This window comes from Capra hircus, chromosome 7 (genome assembly GCF_001704415.2).
Source record: "Capra hircus breed San Clemente chromosome 7, ASM170441v1, whole genome shotgun sequence".
In the NCBI taxonomy this organism is placed as follows: Eukaryota; Metazoa; Chordata; class Mammalia; order Artiodactyla; family Bovidae; genus Capra; species Capra hircus.
The window spans coordinates 41,596,224-41,617,527 of record NC_030814.1 but is presented as its reverse complement, the minus strand read 5'-3'; the positions used below and the strand labels follow the sequence as shown (position 1 = coordinate 41,617,527).

The 21,304-nt window shown below is 44.5% G+C and overlaps 1 protein-coding gene across 3 annotated transcripts in view; it reads left to right on the top strand.

Annotated features, from left to right (window-relative positions):
- CYFIP2 (cytoplasmic FMR1 interacting protein 2) overlaps positions 1–21,304 on the top strand; it is a 135,565-nt gene that overhangs the window by 15,151 nt on the left and 99,110 nt on the right. For all 3 annotated transcript variants that reach the window (XM_018050112.1, XM_018050113.1, XM_018050114.1), the window contains exons 2-5: positions 7,407–7,546; positions 9,332–9,421; positions 17,515–17,592; positions 19,102–19,203. In XM_018050112.1, coding sequence (XP_017905601.1) covers positions 7,430–7,546; positions 9,332–9,421; positions 17,515–17,592; positions 19,102–19,203 — 387 coding nt within the window. In that variant the 5' untranslated portion in view covers positions 7,407–7,429. The remainder of the gene's footprint in view (positions 1–7,406; positions 7,547–9,331; positions 9,422–17,514; positions 17,593–19,101; positions 19,204–21,304) is intronic.

Sequence of the window (21,304 nt, the reverse complement as noted above, 5' to 3'; positions counted from 1 at the left end):
ACCTGTGGAGCCATGTCCTGTCACAGCAAATGTGCGTCCCTCACAATCTCCAGACATACTACCGCATACACATGATGGAAAAGCAGGTCACCTTCGGAATTACTTCTTTTGATTTTTTTCCCTTGATCAATCAATTGCTACTCAGTCTCAGCCTCCCTTTTAGTTATTTTTATATGTTTATTTATGTATTTTTTATTTGCAGAAAAAATAATACATGTGGATTTATTTTTTAACTTTTTAAAAAAAGTTTGTTTATTTTAGTTGCTTTCTAGCTGGGGAGATTTACACATAGAGAAAATATTTCTTGGCCTGTCATGAAACCCAAAAGTGACAGTTACCTAATCTTTCTAGTTTGGCAGAGCCTTGTTCTTCTTGAAGAAGGAGAAGGCAGTCAGATTAAAAAAATAATAATAAAGTGCTTCAGTTCAGTTCAGTTCAGTCGCTCAGTCGTGTCCGACTCTTTGCGACCCCATGAACCGCAGCACGCCAGGCCTCCCTGTCCATCACCATCTCCCGGAGTTCACTCAGATTCACGTCCATCAAGTCAGTGATGCCATCCAACCATCTCATCCTCTGTCATCCCCTTCTCCTCCTGCCCCCAATCCTTCCCAGCATCAGAGTCTTTTCCAATGAGTCAACTCTTCACATAAGGTGGCCAAAGTACTGGAGTTTCAGCTTTAGCATCAGTCCTTCCAGTGAACACCCAGGACTGGTCTCCTTCAGAATGGACTGGTTGGATCTCTTTGCAGTCCAAGGGACTCTCAAGAGTCTTCTCCAATACCACACTTTAAAAGCATCAATTCTTCGGCACTCAGCTTTCTTCACAGTCCAACTCTCATATCCATACATGACCCCAGGAAAAACCATAGCCTTGACTAGATGGACCTTTGTTGGCAAAGTTAATGTCGCTGCTTTTCAATATGCTATCTAGGTTGGTCATAACTTTCCTTCCAAGGAGCAAGCATCTTTTAATTTCATGGCTGCAATCACCATCAGCAGTGATTTTGGAGCCCAAAAAAATGAAGTCTGACACTGTTTCCATTGTTTCCTCATCTATTTCCCATGAAGTGATGGGACCAGACGCCATGATCTTCGTTTTCTGAATGTTGAGCTTTAAGCCAACTTTTTCACTCTCCACTTTCACTTTCATCAAGAGGCTCTTTAGTTCCTCTTCACTTTCTGCCTTAAGGGTGGTGTCATCTGTATATCTGAGGTTATTGATATTTCTCCCAGCAATCTTGATTCCAGCTTGTGCTTCTTCCAGCCCAGCGTTTCTCCTGATGTACTCTGCATGTAAGTTAAATAAGCAGGGTGACAATATACAGCCTTGACGTACTCCTTTTCCTATTTGGAACCAGTCTGTTGTTCCATGTCCAGTTCTAACTGTTGCTTCCTGACCTGCATATAGGTTTCTCAAGAGGCAGGTCAGGTGGTCTGGTATTCCCAACTCTTTCAGAATTTTCCACAGTTTATTGTGGTCCACACAGTCAAAGGCTTTGGCATAGTCAATAAGGCAGAAATAGATGTTTTTCTGGAACTTTCTTGCTTTTTCAATAAAGTGCTTAGTACATTTCAAAAGTAGGAGTGGTCTAGAAGAAAGGGCATGGGCTCAAGATATCCTGTTTCTGCCCTGACTCAGCCACTAGTGACCATGTGACCACGAATGAATGTTTTTACTTCTCAGCAACATTGTGTCCTCCCTAGAAAAACAGCAGAAATAACACCTGTCCCCTGGAACCTGCAGAAGAGTTGTGCCTGAGGAAATCAACATGGAAGATCTAAAGAGTTGAGAATTAGTGATAATTATAATGCCTTCTCTTTTTGTAGGAGTGTTTTTGCAATGCTTAATTCATCCATTCGCTCTGTTAAAAAGAGGCCATTCAACTAACTAACATTTCTCCAGTGCTTGCTGTGTGCCTGCTGTTGGGCTGAGCATTCCACGTGCTGTGATGTTATATAATGCTCACAATAAGTCACTGAGGACCAGGACTATTATTAATCATCACCCTTTTTCAGATAAGGAAAGAGAGGTTTGGAGAGGTTATGTAACATACTTAATGGTTATGCAGCTAGGAAGTGACAGATGACAGATTTTGAATCCAGAGCTCGCGCTTACCCACAATACTTAGCCTAGTTTTCCAGGTCATTAAAAATTATGACTTTTTGCTTTTCCTTCTAGAAAGTCAGACAGAAAATGACAATGCAGATCTTTTGTTTAGAATGTATCAACCTGTAGTCCCAAAGCCAGGCTCTCTTGGTGCCCATCCTGCATTCATGGGGTGCGCCCCTTTTTGCTCAGAATCTATCAGTCATTTTGGCAACACGGGGGTGGAGGGCTGTAACCCTTCTCAGAACCAGATTGCCGGGGAGTCCAATGTTATTACTTCTCAGTGAAACCAGGCTGCTGAGTTTAAGTTTATTATGAAGACACTGAATTTCAATCTGCCATGAATGCACCACATTGCAGTTGCTCCCAGAACAGTGTTAATTTTTCAAAATTTTATTAATTTCTTTTCCATAGTGACAAAATGTCCACGTGGTCATGGACTGAATATTAAGAATTCTCCTCCTTTGGAAGATTGCGTAAAAGGCAGGACACTTGGCCTGGAAAAGAAGTACTTATATGTATACCTCAGTTAAAATTTCCACAATGTTTTTTCTTTCTGATTGATGTAGAGTTGGCAGTGACCTCCAGCACTTGGGTTAGAAATATCTGATTTCCTTCTCCCTTAGGCAGTGAATGATCTACAAACAAACAGAGAAATCCATTAGAGAAGCTGAATTTATGACGGAAATAAAGATTCCTAATTTACTGGCTCAGTAAGGCCGTTCACTTATTGATTCTCTTTCAAGGGAAGGATGGGCGTTTTACTGTGTTAAAGGGGGAAATCTTAAGGGTAATTCTGGTAAGTGAGTATTCTGGAATCTCAAAGCCTAGAAGAAACCCAGTTTATAGGAAGAAGGAGAAGGCAGAGTTCATGGCAAGTAGGAGTCAGGGAAGATACAGTAAGGGAAGATAGATCAGAACTGGGAGTGAATTCACTGAGCTGGGAGTTTTTATGGAAATTTTCTAGTGTATTTAAAATTGAATAGAAAAATTATCATAAATCCCTTTATGTTAGCATCACACAGCATTGACAGTTAACTCATAGCTGTGTTTATCTATTACACTCTTTCCCCATCTAGTATTATTTGGAAGCAAACCCCTGTATCCTTTTATCCATATTACATGTTACATATCCATGTTACAGTTTCATCTTTATGAAGGTTTGTTTGAAATAAGAACCAAATAAGGTAAACACATGTGATAGTCTAAGTCTTTTATCATCTGTAACTTCCACCTCCATCTTTTTTTCCCCTTGCACTTTTATTTGTTAAAGGTACTGAGTTATTTGTCCTGCAGACTTTCTCATAGATTGTATTTTACTAGTTGCATCACTGTGGTGTTTCAACGTGTTCTGTCCTCCGTATTTCCTGTCTGATGATATCCAAAGCTGGATTCGATTCAAGTATTTTGGATTCAGCACTCTTCATGAGGCGATAGTGTGTTTCTTCATCAGAAGGCACAGAGCGCCTGGCTGTCCCTCATGTAGTGATGTTAGCAGTGGTTGATGTCAGAGCCTATGTCGATTTGTTCATTCAGTTCAGTTCCGTCAGTCAGTCGTGTCCGACTCTTGGCGACCCCATGAACCGCAGCACCCCAGGCCTCCCTGTCCATCTGTTCATTAGGTGTTGAAAACTAGGGATATTTTAATTCTGTGAATCCTTCTGGGGAATAAAGAAATACCTTTATAAAGAGAAGCAGCCATCTCTTCTACAATTTAGTGATCCAGTGATGCAGTTGGTACAGGAAAGAATGATTCAATGTTTGAAAACTCTTTCCTTTTATTCACTGATTTTCAACATGAAAGTTGATTCACAGGCATCGTCCAACAGTAACAGAAGCACAAAACCAAGTTTTATTAAGTGTCTTTACAATCTTATAGATTCATATCTATTTGTATTGTTTCAAGTCCATTGACTTGTGCAAATTGGTCCTCAGATTGCCCCCTCTTTGGCCACTGGAAGCTGCCTCAAGTTGGTCCTTTGACACAGCCTTGGCAGTTATAGATAAATAGCTGCTTCCAGGCCTTTCTTTGGGGTCACAGAGAATTGGACACAACTGAGCAGCTGAACTGAACTGAACTGAGGCCTCTTTTTTTTTTTTATTGTGATATAGTTGCTTTACAAATGTTGTGTTAGTTTCTGCTGTACAACGAAGTGAATCAGCCATATATTTACATGTATCGTCTCCCTCTTCAACCTCCCTCTCACAACCCCCCATCCCACCCATCTAGGCTTTTCTTGCTGCTAATGCTACTGCTGCTAAGTCACTTCAGTCGTGTCCAACTCTGTGCGACCCCATAGACGGCAGCCCACCAAGCTCCGCCGTCCCTGGGATTCTCCAGACAGGAACACTGGAGTGGGTTGCCATTTCCTTCTCCAATGCATGAAAGTGAAAAGTGAAAGTGAAATCGCTCAGTCGCGACCCCATGGACTGCAGCCCACCAGGCTCCTCTGTCCATGGGATTTTCCAGGCAAGAGTACTGGAGTGGGCTGCCATTGCCTTCTCTGCTACCAAATTGCTAGAGAGAGGAAAGGCTTTTCTTATGTAAGACAAACCTAGGTTCCAAGCCCAGCTCCACCATTGCCAGCACTTGACCTTTTAATATTATCTAATTCTGAGCTTCTGTTTGCTCATCTGTAAAATGGGAATAATCATAGTATTAATACTTACCTTTATAGGGTTGATGCAAGATTAAAATAGTCAAGTGCTTGGCAGAGTGACACAGAGTAAGGGCTTAAAATGTTAACTTTATTATTATTTGAATTAATGAAGAGAATTATTGGGGCTTTGGAGCTTATAGATCATTGCATGCTAAGCCACTTCAGTTGTGTCCGACTCTTTGCGACCCTGTGGACTGCAGCCTGCAAGGGATTCTCCAGGCAAGAATACTGGAGTGGGTTGCTATGCCCTTCTCCAGGGGATGTTCTCAACCCAGAGATCAAATTCACATCCCATAAATCTCCTGCATTGGGCAGGCGGGTTCTCTACCACTAATGCTACCTGGGAAGATCATATAGATAAGAAAGCATATAGATCATTATGGCCAGAAAAATTGTGCAAAATGAACCTCACATTAATGTAAGAAAGAAGACAGTCTTTTCTGTGGACTGGCAGATGGATGGTTTGGCTGTAGAACTGAAGACCGCAGTTAAAATTCAGGGCAGAGAGAGAGGGTGGAGGAAGAAGCATAGGTGTGGAGAGGGCCTGAGACCTCCCACCCCCGTGAGGCCAGGCTCCTGCAGAGGGCAGAGGGGGAAGTCACTTCTGAGCTCCCCGCGCCCTCATTGGATGGGGCCTTCACTGTTGCCGGAGCGCGTGACAGGGAGGTGAGTTGAGAGCTCAGTGAGGCGTGAAGCGGTGCTCAGCAGCTCAACCCCACCTGCCCTCCCGACCAGGCCTTAGGAAGACGCTGGGGCAGCCTGCGTGGGTGCGCTGTGCAGCTGTGTCAGCCGGTCACAGCCTGGCCCAGCTCTGCTGTCGCTGGTTCTTTTCCGCCCTCGTCTCTCATTTCCTAATGAGCAAGGCGGATCCTCTGACACTGAGACTCTAGCCCTGATGCGGGTCTCAGGCTTCTCTGGGCTTAGAGGTGGGGAGGGGAGGGGCGCTCTCAGGAGCACAGTCTGCCTTCCCGGAGTTTCTTTATTCATATGTACTAAGGGATTGGAAATGACGACCCACTCCAGCACTCTTGCCTGGAGAATCCCATGGACAGAGGAGCTTGGTGGGCTACAGTCCATGGGGGTCACAAAGAGTCAGGACTGAAGTGACTTAGCACACAGAGGATTAGCAGCAGCGACTTCTTCTTCATCATCTTTTTATAAAATTCAGTTTTTCGATTTTTGTTCACCTAGTCTACTGTTATTTTTGTTTTCTTTGTTTTTTGCTTCATATAGTTCTGTTTTTGTAGTTAGTAATCCCTGCATTCTCATTTCTTTGAGTTGATTTTTATCCGTTTTTAGGTTTTTGAGCAGAAAATTCAGTTCATGCAGTTCTGCTTTCTTAGTTTCTGTGAAATGCATCGAGACATTTATTCATGCTCTCTGTCTTTCAGTTCTAAATATTTTATAATTTCTATTTGAATTCCTCTTTAGCTATGAGTAACCTAAGAGATACATTTTTACAAATTTTCACAGGCTTGGGTTTTTTTCCTTGCTATAAGTTGTGTCATTGATTTGTAATTTTATGGCACATAGTCAGTGAATATGACTTCTAGAAGGTCATATTTGGGGGAACTTGTCAGAACTTGTTCTATGCTCTAAATCATGATCATGTTTTATTAATGTTTTGCATATGCTTTAAAACATGAGTTTTCTGTTTGCTGAGTGCTGAGTTCTTAAAATAGCAGTTAGCTCCCCGTAGGTAAGTGCTGTTTAGAACCTCTTCAACTTCAATGTCTGGCAAAGTTCTCAGCAAAGCCGCTGTGCTCTGCCAGGGTTTGAGACACAGAAATATCCATCTCCGGCTTATTTGCTTGGTGTAGCTCACAAAGAATACCATACTTCTAGGCCAAGGAAGACAATGGCTCTAATGTTTTTGCAAATCAGGTTAAATTCTCTGGAGTCTGAATTCTCTGATTCCCAGCTTAACTTCAAACTCTGGTTTCAAGTTGATAATCTTTGGCACTCTTGATAATGGATATTTGTGTTATGCAAGAATTGAAGAGTGGAACTGATAAATATCTCCTCAAATAGCAAAAACTGGAGGTTGACTTTGACCCATGTCTCCGCGTCAGGCATGACTTGAGGTCCTTTGCTTCTGGTCTCTGTGGTTGCACGGGCATCATGTAACTTCCCTGAGCCTTGGTCTTCCATCAGTTATGTGGATGTGATACCGCCTGCCATGAGAGGATTGTGGTGTGAGGTTCAGTCGAAGCAACAGACATAAAAAAGTACTTTGTAAACGTCAAGAGGGCTTCCCTGGTGGCTCAGACAGTAAAGAATCTGCCTGCAATGTGAGAGACCCGGGTTTGGTCCCTGGGTCAGGAAGATCCCCTGGAGAAAGGAATGGCCACCCATTCCAGTATTCTTGCCTGGAGAATTCCGTGGAAGTGGAGCTTGATGAGCTTCAGTCCAGGGGGTCACAAAGAGTCAGACATGACTGAGCAACTAACACACACACCCACCCAAACTGTAAGGATATCCTTAGATTTCCCACACAGGTTGAGTAGCAAGTGGAAGTGGTCTCAGTGCATGTTACTTACCTCCCTGGATGCCCTGGAAGAAGCCTGGACAGGGGTGGCCTGGGAAAAATGTTTGGAGGCCCCTGAAACTCTCCGTTTCCTTCTCTTGCATCCCCTCAGCACGGACAACAGAAACTGCAGCCATGACCACCCACGTCACCCTGGAAGATGCCCTGTCCAACGTGGACCTACTGGAAGAGCTGCCCCTCCCTGACCAGCAGCCATGCATCGAGCCCCCACCTTCCTCCATAATGTACCAGGTAAGTCCTCCCAGAGCACCGGGACCAGGATGAGGGACTCAGGAATTCTGGGGACCCCCTGAGAGGGTTTGCCCTGCAGGCAGAGGGAAGGGGGCTGCCTGAATCTAGAAGGTGAAAGGTTGTGAACTGACGAAGTCCCCGCTGCAGTGGTGGAGCTGAGTGTAAGAAATAGATTAGCTAGTAAACGTATACCAGTGCTATTTCTCTTCCCAGAGGAGGGCTTGTTGATTTGTTCTGACCCCAAATACCTTCCCGGCTGTTCTTGCTGTGGCACCAACCAAGGTTTTGGCAGCTCTGACCTCATGAATTAAATATCACCATTAAAAAACCCCTAGAGCCTGCCTGGGTAATTACTTTTTCTTCGTGTATGTGAGAAGAGATCTTCAACTCCCCACAGCCGATAATGGCTCGGGGAAGCTGGTCACAGTTGTTTGCTTTGCCCAAAAGAGGCAAGCTCGTGACACACTGTGATCAGGTTGCTCAAAACTGTGATCCCACCGGGCATAGTGGGAAAGGTATTGGTGCAGCCGGAGTCAGCCTTGCAAATAGCCCCTTGTCTGAGTGTGCTGGGCAAGTATACCATGTTAAGGAAGAGTAAGTTAATAGTAAATTTTTAGTATTCTTGCTGTATTTGACCTTTTGAAAGTTCTGAGACTGCTAAATGAGACTAAGAAAAAATATGTGGTATATTTCTAATTTCATTCAATGTCTTGATTTATTAAGCACATGCCTGAAGGTTCAACTCATCATTTTGGTTTATTCATATTGTCTAACCCACAGTAAGTTTTTAATTATGTAAATATCTTTTTATTATAAGCAATACAGCTGCTGCTGCAGCAAAGTATAACAAATAAAAATTTCCCTGAAACTATGTCTGTATATACATGCATATATACATCCACACATCTTTTTACCATTTAGATATATAACTTTTTTTAATACCAAAACAGGATGGTAAAAGCCTCTACGATTTGATTTTTTAAACTTAAAATTTATCATCGGTATTTTTCCTGATAATACTACAATGCTACCATACTATTTTTAACCAGCACATAGTACCTATAAGCCCACTGTATGGATATGCTATTATTTATTTAGCTTTTTGCTCTTAATGGACATTTGGATGGTTTCCAGTTTTTTTCCTACAAAAATTTACTGCAGTTATTATTCTTATACAGAGGTATCTGCACCCTCTGGCAAATATTTTTGCAACAACGAGATGAAAACAGTGTATACCTTTCCTTTTCTTTAGAATCGTCACCTTTAAAAACATCTTTAAATTTTTAATGCAATTTTTAAAGGTTACTTTTCATTTACAGCTATTGCAAAATATTGGCTATATTCCCAGTGTTATACAATACAGCCTTGAGCCTATCTTACACCCACTAGTGTGTGCTTCCCACCCCACCATTTTGCTCTTCCCCTTCTAGAAAAAAAAACCACTAGTTTTTCTTCTATATCTGTGAGTCTGCTTCTGTTTAAAAAAAAAAAAAAAATCTCCACTTTTAACAGCCATTTAGGCTTGTATAGTTTAAGTTTTTACTTGTGAGGCTCTCTGGGTGAACCTGATTACCCATGGGAAGCAGATGCAGCCCCTGTGTGTGGCCCGCTTCTGCCCAGTGGAATGCAGGGTGGGATTTCTCGGTGGAAGATGAAAGGGCAGTATGGAGATAGATTTCCCCAGAGAACTTGGGCCTTGGCTGGCAGCAGTTTATTTCCTGGACACCCAGCCATCTTGAACCTGTTTTCCAGCCACTAAGTGTTCCTGTCCTTTAATCCCTGCAGGCTAACTTTGACACAAACTTCGAGGACAGGAATGCCTTTGTCACGGGCATTGCAAGGTACATCGAGCAGGCTACAGTGCACTCCAGCATGGTAAGTCTCCGTGGCCCTCAGGCGCAGACATAGCCCCTCCTTGTGGGGGCAGGGGCTCAGCTATTCCAAGAACCCACTGCCTCAGAAGGATCCATCTCCTCAAGCTCTTTTTCCCACCCCACCCATCCCCTCTCCATGCCTGGGGGTACACTGGTCTGTATCCTCCAGCCTTGCAAATTCTGCTCACCTTTGGGGCCCAACTCTCTTCCCACTGTTGGCTTTCCTGAACTTCTCTCTAGCTTTGGAGTTAACAGTTTATTAGGTCTTGCCTTGTTTTGTACTTTATAGATTACTGGCTGTGTGGAATTTTGGCTCTTGACCAAAGCACAAAGTTTCTCAAAGTTTTGGAGTAACACATTCTTGACTGGAGGAAGCTGGTGGCCTAAATCATTCACAGACAGGGGCCAGCGGTTTGATGGGTCTGTGTCTGACCCACCTGAGTGGGTACCTTTCTCCCTTTGGCTTTCATGATTTCACCCTCGTGCATCACTGGCATTTAAAGAATTCAGGGACTTCCCTGGCAGTCCAGTGGTTAAAACTGTGCTCCCAGTGCAGGGGGCACAAGTTCAGTCGCTGGTTGGGGAACTGAGATCTCACATGCTGTGCACATCCTGACCTAAGACTTAAAATAAAAAGTTTAGTTTCTTTAAAAAGAATAAAGAACAAAAGAATTCCGTAATTTCTCATTCACAGGCTCTGCCTGCAGCTCAGTGGACCTTTCTCACTATATCATCAATAGCCTAAACCCTTGTCTCACCACAACCTACCGATTCACTCAATAAATATTGTGTCCCTGGTACTTGATCAGACCCTGCTAAATGCTGAAGGGTTGGGGGGCGGGGGGGCACGGCGTGTATGCAAGGACAGATGGGGTCTTAGTTCTCAATGCATCAAGTGGGAAGTAGACAGACTTAGCCTTTTTTGAACATCTTCTCTGCAGGTATTTCAAATGCATTGTCAATTAATCATCACCTCAACCCTGGGAAGAATGTTTTATTACAATACCCATTTTATGGATGGGGAAAAGTGAAGTGAAGAAAAGTGAAGTCACTTACTCAGGGTCCTGCCGCTGACAAATGACAGAGCTAAACCCAAATCTATTTGACTATAAAACATGCTGTAGACAAGTCTTTGCAAACAAAAATGTACAAAGTTGAAGATGTACAAAGACATGGTGAAAGTTCAGAGTTTTTAAGTGGCCTTGAGAGGGTCAGAAAAACCTTGTTGCAGGAAGTAGCTTTTGAGTATAGCTTTGTATACTTTGCACACATACACACATTGTAACTATATGTGTATATATATTTACATATATGTATATTATACTTTAAACTGTGTAAAATTCTCTCATATGCAATATCATTGGAGCCTTATTACAGCCTGTGATTTGCAAAGAGATCATTATACACATTTTAGGGATGAGAAAACTGAGACCTAGAGAAGTTAATAAGCAGGTTGCTCATCATCACACAACTAGTAAATCACAAGGTTGAACCTAGAATCCTGGACTGATGATTCCCGGCTCTGACCTCCGCTGACCCACCCAATTAGAATTTTATCTGTCAGAGAGGAGATGGGGAGGGCATCCCAGCTGGCAGAAACACCGTAAGAAGAGGCTCAGAGGCAAAAGTTTTCAGAGATTGCCTGGGTTGGAACTGTGAAGTACGTGTAGGGAAATTCTTGGTGATATTCATAACGAATTAGGTGCATAGAGAGTGTCTTAGTTTGCTAGAGCTGCCATAACAAAATACCACAGACTTAAATAGCAAATTTATCTTCTCCTGTTTCTGGAGACAAGAAATCCAGTAACAAGGTGTCGGCAGGGTTGCTTCTTCTGAGGCCTCTCTTCGCTTTCTACCTGTGTCCTCTCGTGGCCTTTTGTCTGTATAGACACATGTAAGGTGTCTCTCTGTGTGTCCAAATTCAGTCAGGCTGGATAATGGCCTCATGTTAACTTAATCATCTCTCTAAAGGCCCTGTCTCCAAATATAGTCACATTTTGAAGTCCTGGGTCTAGGACTTCAACATATGAATTTGGGGGTGGGGGGGAGTGAAACCAGTCAGCCCATAACAGGGCTTTCATTCATTTAATTAAAAAAAAAATCAGTAGCAATAAACAGTTTTCATTAATGAGGAAAATGTGAACATAACTACACTTGAGAAATAAATTTCGCTTGTTAGTTTTGTGCAGAACGAGTGGTAAGGAGGCATGAGAGAGGCAAATAGATCAGTTGAGATAAGCGTCAAGGGCTGGATGAGGGCAGTGGCCTGAGGAGCGGCTAAGGGGTCAGGGATGTAGGAGGCACTGGAGGGCGACTCTGCCTGGCTTCACAGTCTGCTGGGGGCTGGGGCCGAGGGGAGCTGGAACGATGCTGACTGAGGTTTCCTGAAAAAACCAGGTCAGGGGCACCAGTAGTGCAATCAGAGGAGGGGCCAGTTTGGAGAGGGACTGTATTCCTTTTCTGTTGCTGCTGTACTGATTATCACAGATTTGGTGACCTAAAATAACACAGATTCACTTGCTTACAGTTCTTTTGGTCGAAGTCTGACATGGGATCTTAAAAGGTTAAAATCCAGGTGTTGGCAGGGCTGCATTCACTTCTGAAGGCGCTGGAGGAGAATCTGTGGCCTTGTTTTTCCAGGTTGTAGAGGCAGCCTGCTCTTTGGCTCAGCACCCTTCCAGCCAGCAGTCACACCACTTCAGTCTCTGCTTCCATCCTCACGCCTCCTGCTCTGACCCTTTCACCTCCCTTAGGACCCTTGCCACCAACCAGATCCACCCAATAACCCAGGATAACCTCCCCCTCTCAAGGTTGCTAGCTTCATGCCATCCTTTTGGTACTGTTTCCATAGGTCCTACGGTTTAGGTTGCAGACATCTTTCTGGGGGCGACTATTCTACTAATGCAGGGATAGTGTTGATAAAGTTTTAGGCAAAGTCCAAACTAGGGTGCACTGCTGATGTTCATGGATAATACCCAAACCTCACTTCCTCAACAGTTTCATCCTTGAACCCTGCTCAGACTTTGTCTAGAGTAGCTTATCAGCAGCAAGAGGCTTCATTAGATGTTCATCCTCTTGTATTACTCCTGCCCGCACTGGGGCAAGGTGAATCTCTCAAAGGCAGGATAGCCAGAGAAAAGAGGAAGAGGAAAAAGTGCGTAAACCATGTAATTGACCAGCTACAAGGAACAGTCAAGGGTTCTTTGCTGGGAGTGAGATGGGGGCCTAGTGTCCAAAGTTAAGTGCTGAGAGGTACAGTCTGCCAGAATCTGAAACTTGAACTGAATTCACATTGGGTTAAATTATGGAGAAGGCAATGGCACCCCACTCCAGTACTCTTGCCTGGAAACTCCCATGGGTGGAGGAGCCTGGTAGGCTGCAGTCCATGGGGTACCACAGAGTCGGACACGACTGAGCGACTTCACTTTCACTTTTCACTTTCATGCATTGGAGAAGGAAATAGCAACCCACTCTAGCATTCTTGCCCGGAGAATCCCAGGGATGGTGGACCCTGGTGGGCTGCCGTCTACGGGGTCGCAAAGAGTCGGACATGACTGAAGCAACTTAGCAGCAGCAGGATGGACCTACAGGATCTTACAAATGTAAAGAACTTGAGAGATCCTTAGTCTTGCAGCTATAAACCTGGGCTCCACATTGAAATCACCTAGAAAACATTAAAAAAAAAAAAAAACACTCATGCCTGGACCCCTCCCCTAGAGATAAAGATTTCATTCCACTGGAATCCATCCTGGGCATCAGGAGTTTTCAGAGTTACCCAGGTGACTAATGGGTAGCCAGGTTGAAAACTAGTGATTTAGGCCAGAGAGCTCCAACTTCTGGGTTCTAATGCCTGGAGATCTGAGGTGGAACTGATGTAATAATAATAGAAATAAAGAAAGAAATAATAGAAATAAAGTACACAATAAATGTAATGCACTTGAATCCTCCTGAAACCACCTTCACCCCCCACCTTGGCCATGCAAAATTTGTCTTCCCTGAAACCAGTTTCTGGTGCCAAAAAGGTTGGGGACTGTGGATTTAGGCCAATTCTCTGCCTCCAGATGATGAAACCATGACATTTCCAGGTAAAAGGTGGGTCCAAGCAGAGCCAAGAGCAGAAGTCAAATTCCCTGAGGCTCTATCCACCACGCCATCCTGACCTCTATATTCCAGGCATGATTATACAACAAACCTAACTGATGGTCAGCTGAGCTGTCCACAGGGCAGAGTCCACAGCATTCTTGTTCACTGGCCTGTTCCTAGCATGGAGCACTGAAGGGGAATGCGTGAGTGCTCAGTGAAAGGTTCAGTGGGTGAATGAGTGGGATACTGACACCTGTCAGTGGGCAGCTTGATGCTAATAATTAGACACATGTTCCCTACACGTTACTGTCACTTCCCTTTTCTGACACATGTTCTGAAGCAAAGGCAGCAGAAGACCCACAGACTTGATCTTGGTTCTCTCTGGTCTCAAGGACAACATGTTACTGATTTAAAGAGTTCTCTAAATTAAGAATTGAAAGTGTGACTCGTCAGTGACATTTGCCGTTGAAAACAAAACTATAAAAAGGAATAAGCTTCAAATTAAATCTGATCTTGTGCTAAGAAGATATTATGAAATAGATGTGATGTGTGGGATAAAAAATAAATGAGTAAAGGCTCGTTTTTGTATCAGTGTGAACATTTACAAAAGAGATGGCCTAGTAATACTATTTTTTAGTATATTTTTTGAGATGTCCTTCATATAACATAAGATTCACCATTTAAAGTGTATACTTCACTATTTTTATGGTAGATTCACAATGTTATACAATCATTGCCCCTGTCTAATTTCTATCACCACAAAGAGAAACCCAAAACCCTGTAGCAGTCCCTCCCAATTCTGCTCTCCCACAACCACTAATCTGGTTTCTGTTTCTATGGATTTGGTTATTCTGAACAGTTCATCTAAATGGATCACATAATAGCAGCCTTTTGTGTCTGCTTTCTTTCACTTAGCATAATGTTTTCAAAGTTCGTCCATGTTGTAGCATGGATCAATACTTCATTCCTTTTTACAGATGCATACTGTTCCTCTCGGAGAAGGCAATGGCACCCTACTCCAGTACTCTTGCCTGGAAAATCCCATGGACGGAGGAGCCTGGTGGGCTGCAGTCCATGGGGTCGCTAAGAGTTGGACTCGACTGAGCGACTTCACTTTCACTTTTCACTTTCATGCATTGGAGAAGGAAATGGCAACCCACTCCAGTGTTCTCGCCTGGAGAATCCCAGGGACGGGGGAGCCTGGTGGGCTGCCGTCTCTGGGGTCGCACAGAGTCAGACACGACTGAAGTGACTTAGCAACAGCAGCAACTGTTCCTCTGCATGGCTGTATCACATTTTATTTATCCATTCATCCGCCGATGGACAGTTGGGTTGTTTCTGTTATTTGACTATTAGAATAATGTTGCTGTGAGCAAGTGTGGAGTTTCAGTGTGGACATATGCTTTCATTTCTCTTGGGTATATACCTCAGAGTGAAATTGCTGAATCATATGGTAACTCTGTGAGTTAACTTTTTGAGGAACTGCCAGACTGTCTTTTCTCTAGTAATACTCCAAACTCTCTTTACAGATTGCCTAGTGTGTATGTATGTTTGTGTGCTTCCCTGGTGGTTTAGTGGCAAAGAATCCGCCTGCAATGCAGGAGAGGTGGGTTTGATCCCTGGATCAGGAAGATCGCTTGGGGAAGGAATTGGCAACCCACTCCAGTATTCTTGCCTAGGAAATCCCATGGACAGAGAGGCCTGGCGGGCTATAGTCCATGGGGTCACAAAGAGTCAGACACAACTAGACCGCAACTGTGTGTTTGTATTCTATTCAGTTCTCACAAAATTCTCTAAGGTTGTTTTCATCATCATTATACAGATAACTAAATGGAGAATTTTAGGTTAAGTGACTTCCTAAAGGCCAAAGGGCTAAGAAGTGATGAAGCTGGGACTTCAGCCCTGATATTTGGACCCTGAGTTTAGGGCTCTTTCCACTGAAGCAGTTACTAGGTGAAGCAGTTACTAGGTGAGGTGAGTAATCAGATTCATTTTTCATGCTGTTGTTAATTTTACCATCTGCTCTGTATTATTTTAAAAAATCTTAATCTTGATCTTAACCATCTTCCTGCATATGAAATAGCAACATGGGCTGTTATTAAAATGCAAACATTATAGCACAATGTGATACAAAAAGTGAAAGCTCCCATTTATCCAGCCCCACAGAGAGCTTGCTCCTCATAGTCTTGGTATGTATTCCACCAAGATATTTTTCAATCAGTTCAGTTCAGTCGCTCAGTCATGTCCAACTCTTTGCGACCTCATGAATCGCAGCACGCCAAGCCTCCCTGTCCATCACCAACTTCCGGAGTTCACTCAGACTCGCGTCCATCGAGTCAGTGATGCCATCTAACCATCTCATCCTCTGTCGTCCCCTTCTCCTCCTGCCCCCAATCCCTCCCAGCATCAAAGTCTTTTCCAATGAGTCAACTCTTCACATGAGGTGGCCAAAGTACTGGAGTTTCAGCTTTAGCATCATTTCTTCCAAAGAAATCCCAGAGTTGATCTCCTTCAGAATGGACTGGTTGGATCTCCTTGTAGTCCATGGGACTCTCAAGAGTCTTCTCCAACACCACAGTTCAAAAGCATCAATTCTTCGGTGCTCAGCCTTCTTCACAGTCCAACTCTCACATCCATACATGACCACAGGAAAAACCATAGCCTTGACTAGACGGACCTTAGTCAGCAAAGTAATGTCTCTGCTTTTCAATATGCTATCTAGGTTGGTCATAATTTTTCTTCCAAGGAGTAAGCATCTTTTAATTTCATGGCTGCAATCACCATCTGCAGTGATTTTGGAGCCCCCCAAAATAAAGTCTGACACTGTTTCCACTGTTTCTCCATCTATTTCTCATGAAGTGATGGGACCAGATGCCATAACCTTCGTCGTCTGAATGCTGAGCTTTAAGCCAACTTTTTCACTCTCCTCCTTTACTTTCATCAAGAGGCTTTTTAGTTCCTCTTCACTTTCTGCCATAAGGGTGGTGTCATCTGCATATCTGAGGTTATTGATATTTCTCCTGGCAATCTTGATGCCAGCTTGTGTTTCTTCCAGTCCAGCGTTTCTCATGATGTACTCTGCATAGAAGTTCAATAAGCAGAGTGACAATATACAGCCTTGACGTACTTGTTTTCCTATTTGGAACCAGTCTGTTGTTCCATGTCCAGCTCTAACTGTTGCTTCCTGACCTGCATATAGGTTTCTCAAGAGGCAGGTCGAGTAGTCTGGTATTCCCATCTCTCTCAGAATTTTCCACAGTTTATTGTGATCCACACAGTCAAAGGCTTTGGCATAGTCAATAAAGCAGAAATAGATGTTTTTCTGGAACTCTCTTGCTTTATTCTTGAAATCAATCATGTCCAACTCTTTGCAACGTCATGGACTGTAGCCCACCAGGTTCCTCTGTCCATGGGATTTCCCAGTCAAGACTACTGGAGTGGGTTGCCATTTCTTTCTCCAGGGGATCTTCCCAAGCCAGGGATTGAACTCACATTGGCAGGCGTATTCTTTACCAGTGGGCTACCAGGCAAGTCCATACAATAATATATTATACTTTCATAATTTTTGCTCTTTTTTTTCAATCTACCTGCTGTGCATTCTGTTTGGCTGCTTGCTTGCTTTCTTGCCATCTGGGACAAATTTTGCCGTTGGAATTAGTGGGTCTGCTCCACCTTTCTGAGGTAGCTATCTGTCTTTGAAAAGTGTGTCCGGCTGATAGAGCCATGGGGTGACTGATGAGGATAATTTAGGCCAGTGCTTCTCAAACTTATTGTGCACCTCAGAATGTGAATTCCCTGGGGATTTTATTGAAATGCAGATTTAGATTCCAAAGGCCCAGGGAGGAGCCTGAGACTGCATTTCTAATAAGCAACCCCCCACCCCAAGCGATGCTGATGCTGCTGGTTCAGAGACCACACTGTGAGTCCAAGGATGTGGAGGCAAGGGGAGCTGTTAAGAAGTCTTGTGGCCCTGGAGTGGTTTCTCCCTGTTGAGCGTGTTTTGCTTTTCAGAATGAAATGCTGGAGGAAGGGCACGAGTATGCAGTCATGCTATACACCTGGCGCAGCTGTTCCCGGGCCATCCCCCAGGTGAGTCCTGCCCCAAGAGGGACGGCTCTTCCCTCCTCCCATCCCCATCCAGGTTACTGACCTTCTCCAGGCTACAGAGAGTGAAGCGGAGTCTCTTATCCAAGGGTGCTCACTGAACACGTGCAGAGAGCATCCCATGAAGCTGACGCCAACTTTAAAAAATTTCTCATTATCCTTTTATTTTGAAAGCAGTATATGCTAAGTGTACAATACCCAAACCACTGCAGAAAGGTGTAAAGTAGAAAGCAAGTCAGCCTCACCCTCTCCCTCCACCACCCAAATCCCCACCTCCCACCAAAGCGTAATCACTGTGGACCCTTTGCTACATGTTCATCTGACTCTCTTTCCTCCAACAACATGAATATTTGTGATTATTATTTTGTAAATTATTGTCATTTACAAAAGCGTGTTGTTTCTTATTTATATGGTTCCACCACTTGCTTTTTTTATACTTTGTTCTTTATAGCTGACTTTTTTCATGTTAACACATACAGATAGTATTTTTATCATTATCATATTATATTCATGGGTCCCACCATCACCAAAGCAACAAACCCCAAGTGTGTAAACAGAAACCATTCCTCTCCCTTGCTCCCAGTCCTAACCCCCAGAGGGAACTGCTTACTAGCAGCTTTGTTCACACCCTTTCAGAGTCTCTGTACCTGTATTATATATGGGCACACCAGCACACGCACTGTTTTGTGTTTTATTCAATAAAAACAGGATTAAATTACCCTTACTTTCCTGCAGCTATTTCTGCGCAGACTTATGGTAGCAATCTTTCCACGTGAGGTCAGAGATCTGTCCCATCAGCCCTAACAGTTACTTAATGATAGTGCATCGTATTAATACTTTATCCACTTAATCATTGGCCGGTGGATGTTTAGCTCATGCTGCCATTTCCACAATTTCTAAACAACAGTGTGAAGAATGTCCTTGTGCTTATTACCCTTTGCTAACACTGGTCGATGACCTCTTAGCAGCCTTGTGTGCACATGCTGTGAACACACCTGCCACGTGATTCTGATGTGCCGAAAACCCTTGGGCAGAGAAAATGGGCTCCTCACCGGGCTCGGGTGTGGACAGCGGCTTTGCCCCGAGTGCACTCAGAGCCATGGACAGAACATTCGTCCCTGCTTAGACTCTGGCAGAGGCCCCCTGGGGTAGCACTGAGGGAAAGATGGAAGGAGGGAGACCTCGTAGATAAACGTAGACGTGCGTACAGCACATGGTGGGGGCCTAGAACAGACTGTGGGGGAGGAGGGCTCTGTTCCAGGGACCAGCTGGTTTCCTTCCCGCAGCCGATGTCTAGGGAGCAGTCCTGCCTAGAAGCACTGACTCTTCATCAGGGCTGCCCCTGCCTCCTCTCGCTGTGTAGCCACCATATCACTTCTCATCCTAAATGAAGTGCATTCGAGAGTGAAAACGTGCCCTATTAATAAGACAGCAGGTGTGAACCAGGACTGCCTGGGCAAACCAGGGTGTGCGAAACCCCCTGTCTCCCTGCAGGTGAAATGCAATGAGCAGCCCAACCGAGTGGAAATCTATGAGAAGACGGTAGAAGTGCTGGAGCCTGAGGTCACCAAGCTCATGAAGTTCATGTACTTTCAGGTGAGGGGTCGGGGCAGGTCTGGGCCAGGACAACTGAGAAGGGCCCCACCTTCTAGACACAAGGGTCTGGATTTCTGTGCCGTGTTCTTCATTCATTCTACAAAACACTGTCTAGTGCCCCTGACCCACCCCAGGGTGAGCAAGACAGACAAGCACCCTCCCTCCATACGATTCACATCCTAGTGGGCAAAGGAGAGTATTTTGGGTGGGAGGAGAGACTGACCATAAACCTTACACAACAGAACATGTGCTGTGGATAAAGTGCAGTTAGCAAACCTCTGGTGTGGAGGGTGTTTGCGACATGGATGAACCTCAGGGCCAGCCTCCAGGGAGGTGGCGTTTGAACTGAGATCCGTATGATGTGAAAGAGGCAGGCAGGTGATGATCCAGGGGCAGATGATCCAGGCAGAAGGAACTGAGAGGCAAAGGTCCTGCAACCTCAAGAAGCATGACGGGTTTAAGAAATGGAACGAAGCCAAGGAGGCTGCGTAGTGAGCTGAGGGAGTGAGAAAAGGTGAGGCTGGAGAGGTGAGCGGGGGCTCACTGATAGAGCATTATAGCTGTGAAAAGAACATGGATTTTCTTCAAGCATTACGGGAAGCTGTTGGAGGTTTCCAGTGACATGATCTGATCAGAGTGCTGAAACAACGTTCTTGCTGCTGTGTGGCTAGTGGATGGGAGGTGAGGGGCAGGTGTCAAGGGCGAGGGAGTGGAGGTGAGGGGAGAAGAGTAACAGCAGGGAGACCAGCTGGGAGGCCAAGAAGAGCAAGTGTTTAAAGGAGGAAAAGAGAAAAGATGGCCAAAGATTCCTGTGAGTGACAGGTAAGAGGGCAAGCTGGTTATCATGGTTTTGTTGGAAGCCATTCAGGAGTGCAGGCTGAGCAGTTTAAGCCTGTGCCTGGGTGGGAGTCCTGCCGTGCTCCCTGTGCCCTCCCTGTGTTCTACATGTATTTATGAGCCTCATAAGTAGATGTGCAAGCGCTGGCCCAGGCTCAGCCCTGCGCCCAGCTCTGTGCTGGCTTCCTGGAAGTGGTGGGGAAGATGCAGATAGAGCCTTGAAGGCAGAGCAGGCCAGGGTTCTGCCACCTTCTGGCTGTGACCTTCAAGTCATTTCAGACCTCTGACACCTTCAATATTCTCACCCTCTGGAAAGAATGCCCATTTCACAGGTTTTCTCTAAGGATAAATAAGGTCCATTACTAAAGAGCCCTATTTGTAGAGCCCTCGCTACAGAGCAGGTTTACTAACTCACAGATGCTGTTATTAGCATCATGGACCTGCCTTCGGGGGCCTAAAAGCTCTTTGGGAAGACAGGTCCAAGAGAGCAAAACAACCCCAAAATGAAGTAAGTACTAAACTGAGGGCCTCCTGACAAGATGTATTTAGAGAAGGGAGGCTATGGAGTAATTGAAAACCCCTCTGTCCAGTACAGTCACCAGTAGCCATGTATGGCCGTCTACTTGAATTCAAATTAAATAAAATGTAAAATGCATATCCTCCTTGGCACTTGCATTTCCAGTGCTTGGTTCTCACATGTGATGAGTGGCCGTTGTGTTGGACAGTGCAGATACAGAACATTTCCATCACCCTGGAAAGTTTTGTTGGACTTACACTCTGGAAGGAGAAAGTGGCTTGATCTGGTCTTTGAAGGTCTCCCTACCTCCTTTCCTTGCTTTATTTTTGTCCACAGCTCATACCACCTTCTGATATAGAGAATTTATTTGATATTTTGTTTTCTGTAACCATCACTAGAATATAAGTTCCTTTGGGTAGAGACTTTTTTTTCTGTTTTGTTCCCCACTTTACCCCAGGGCCAAGAATGATGCCTGGCACATAGGAGATCCTCAATAAACAGCATCTATTGGATGAATGGAGCTCTTTCTCTGAGTGTCCCTCTCACTGTCCATTGCTACCCCCTCATTGTCCGGTGCCTGCACTGTCCTAAGTGCTAGGAATCACATATGAACAAGATAGCAGCTTTCTCAGCAAGGAGGGGGTGAATAAATTCACTGGTTTGGCTCACTTGGGGACAGGTTCTGGGCTTCCCTCTAGAAATCAGCTTAGGATTTCAGGACTCCTCTGAAGAAGACCTCTAGGCAGT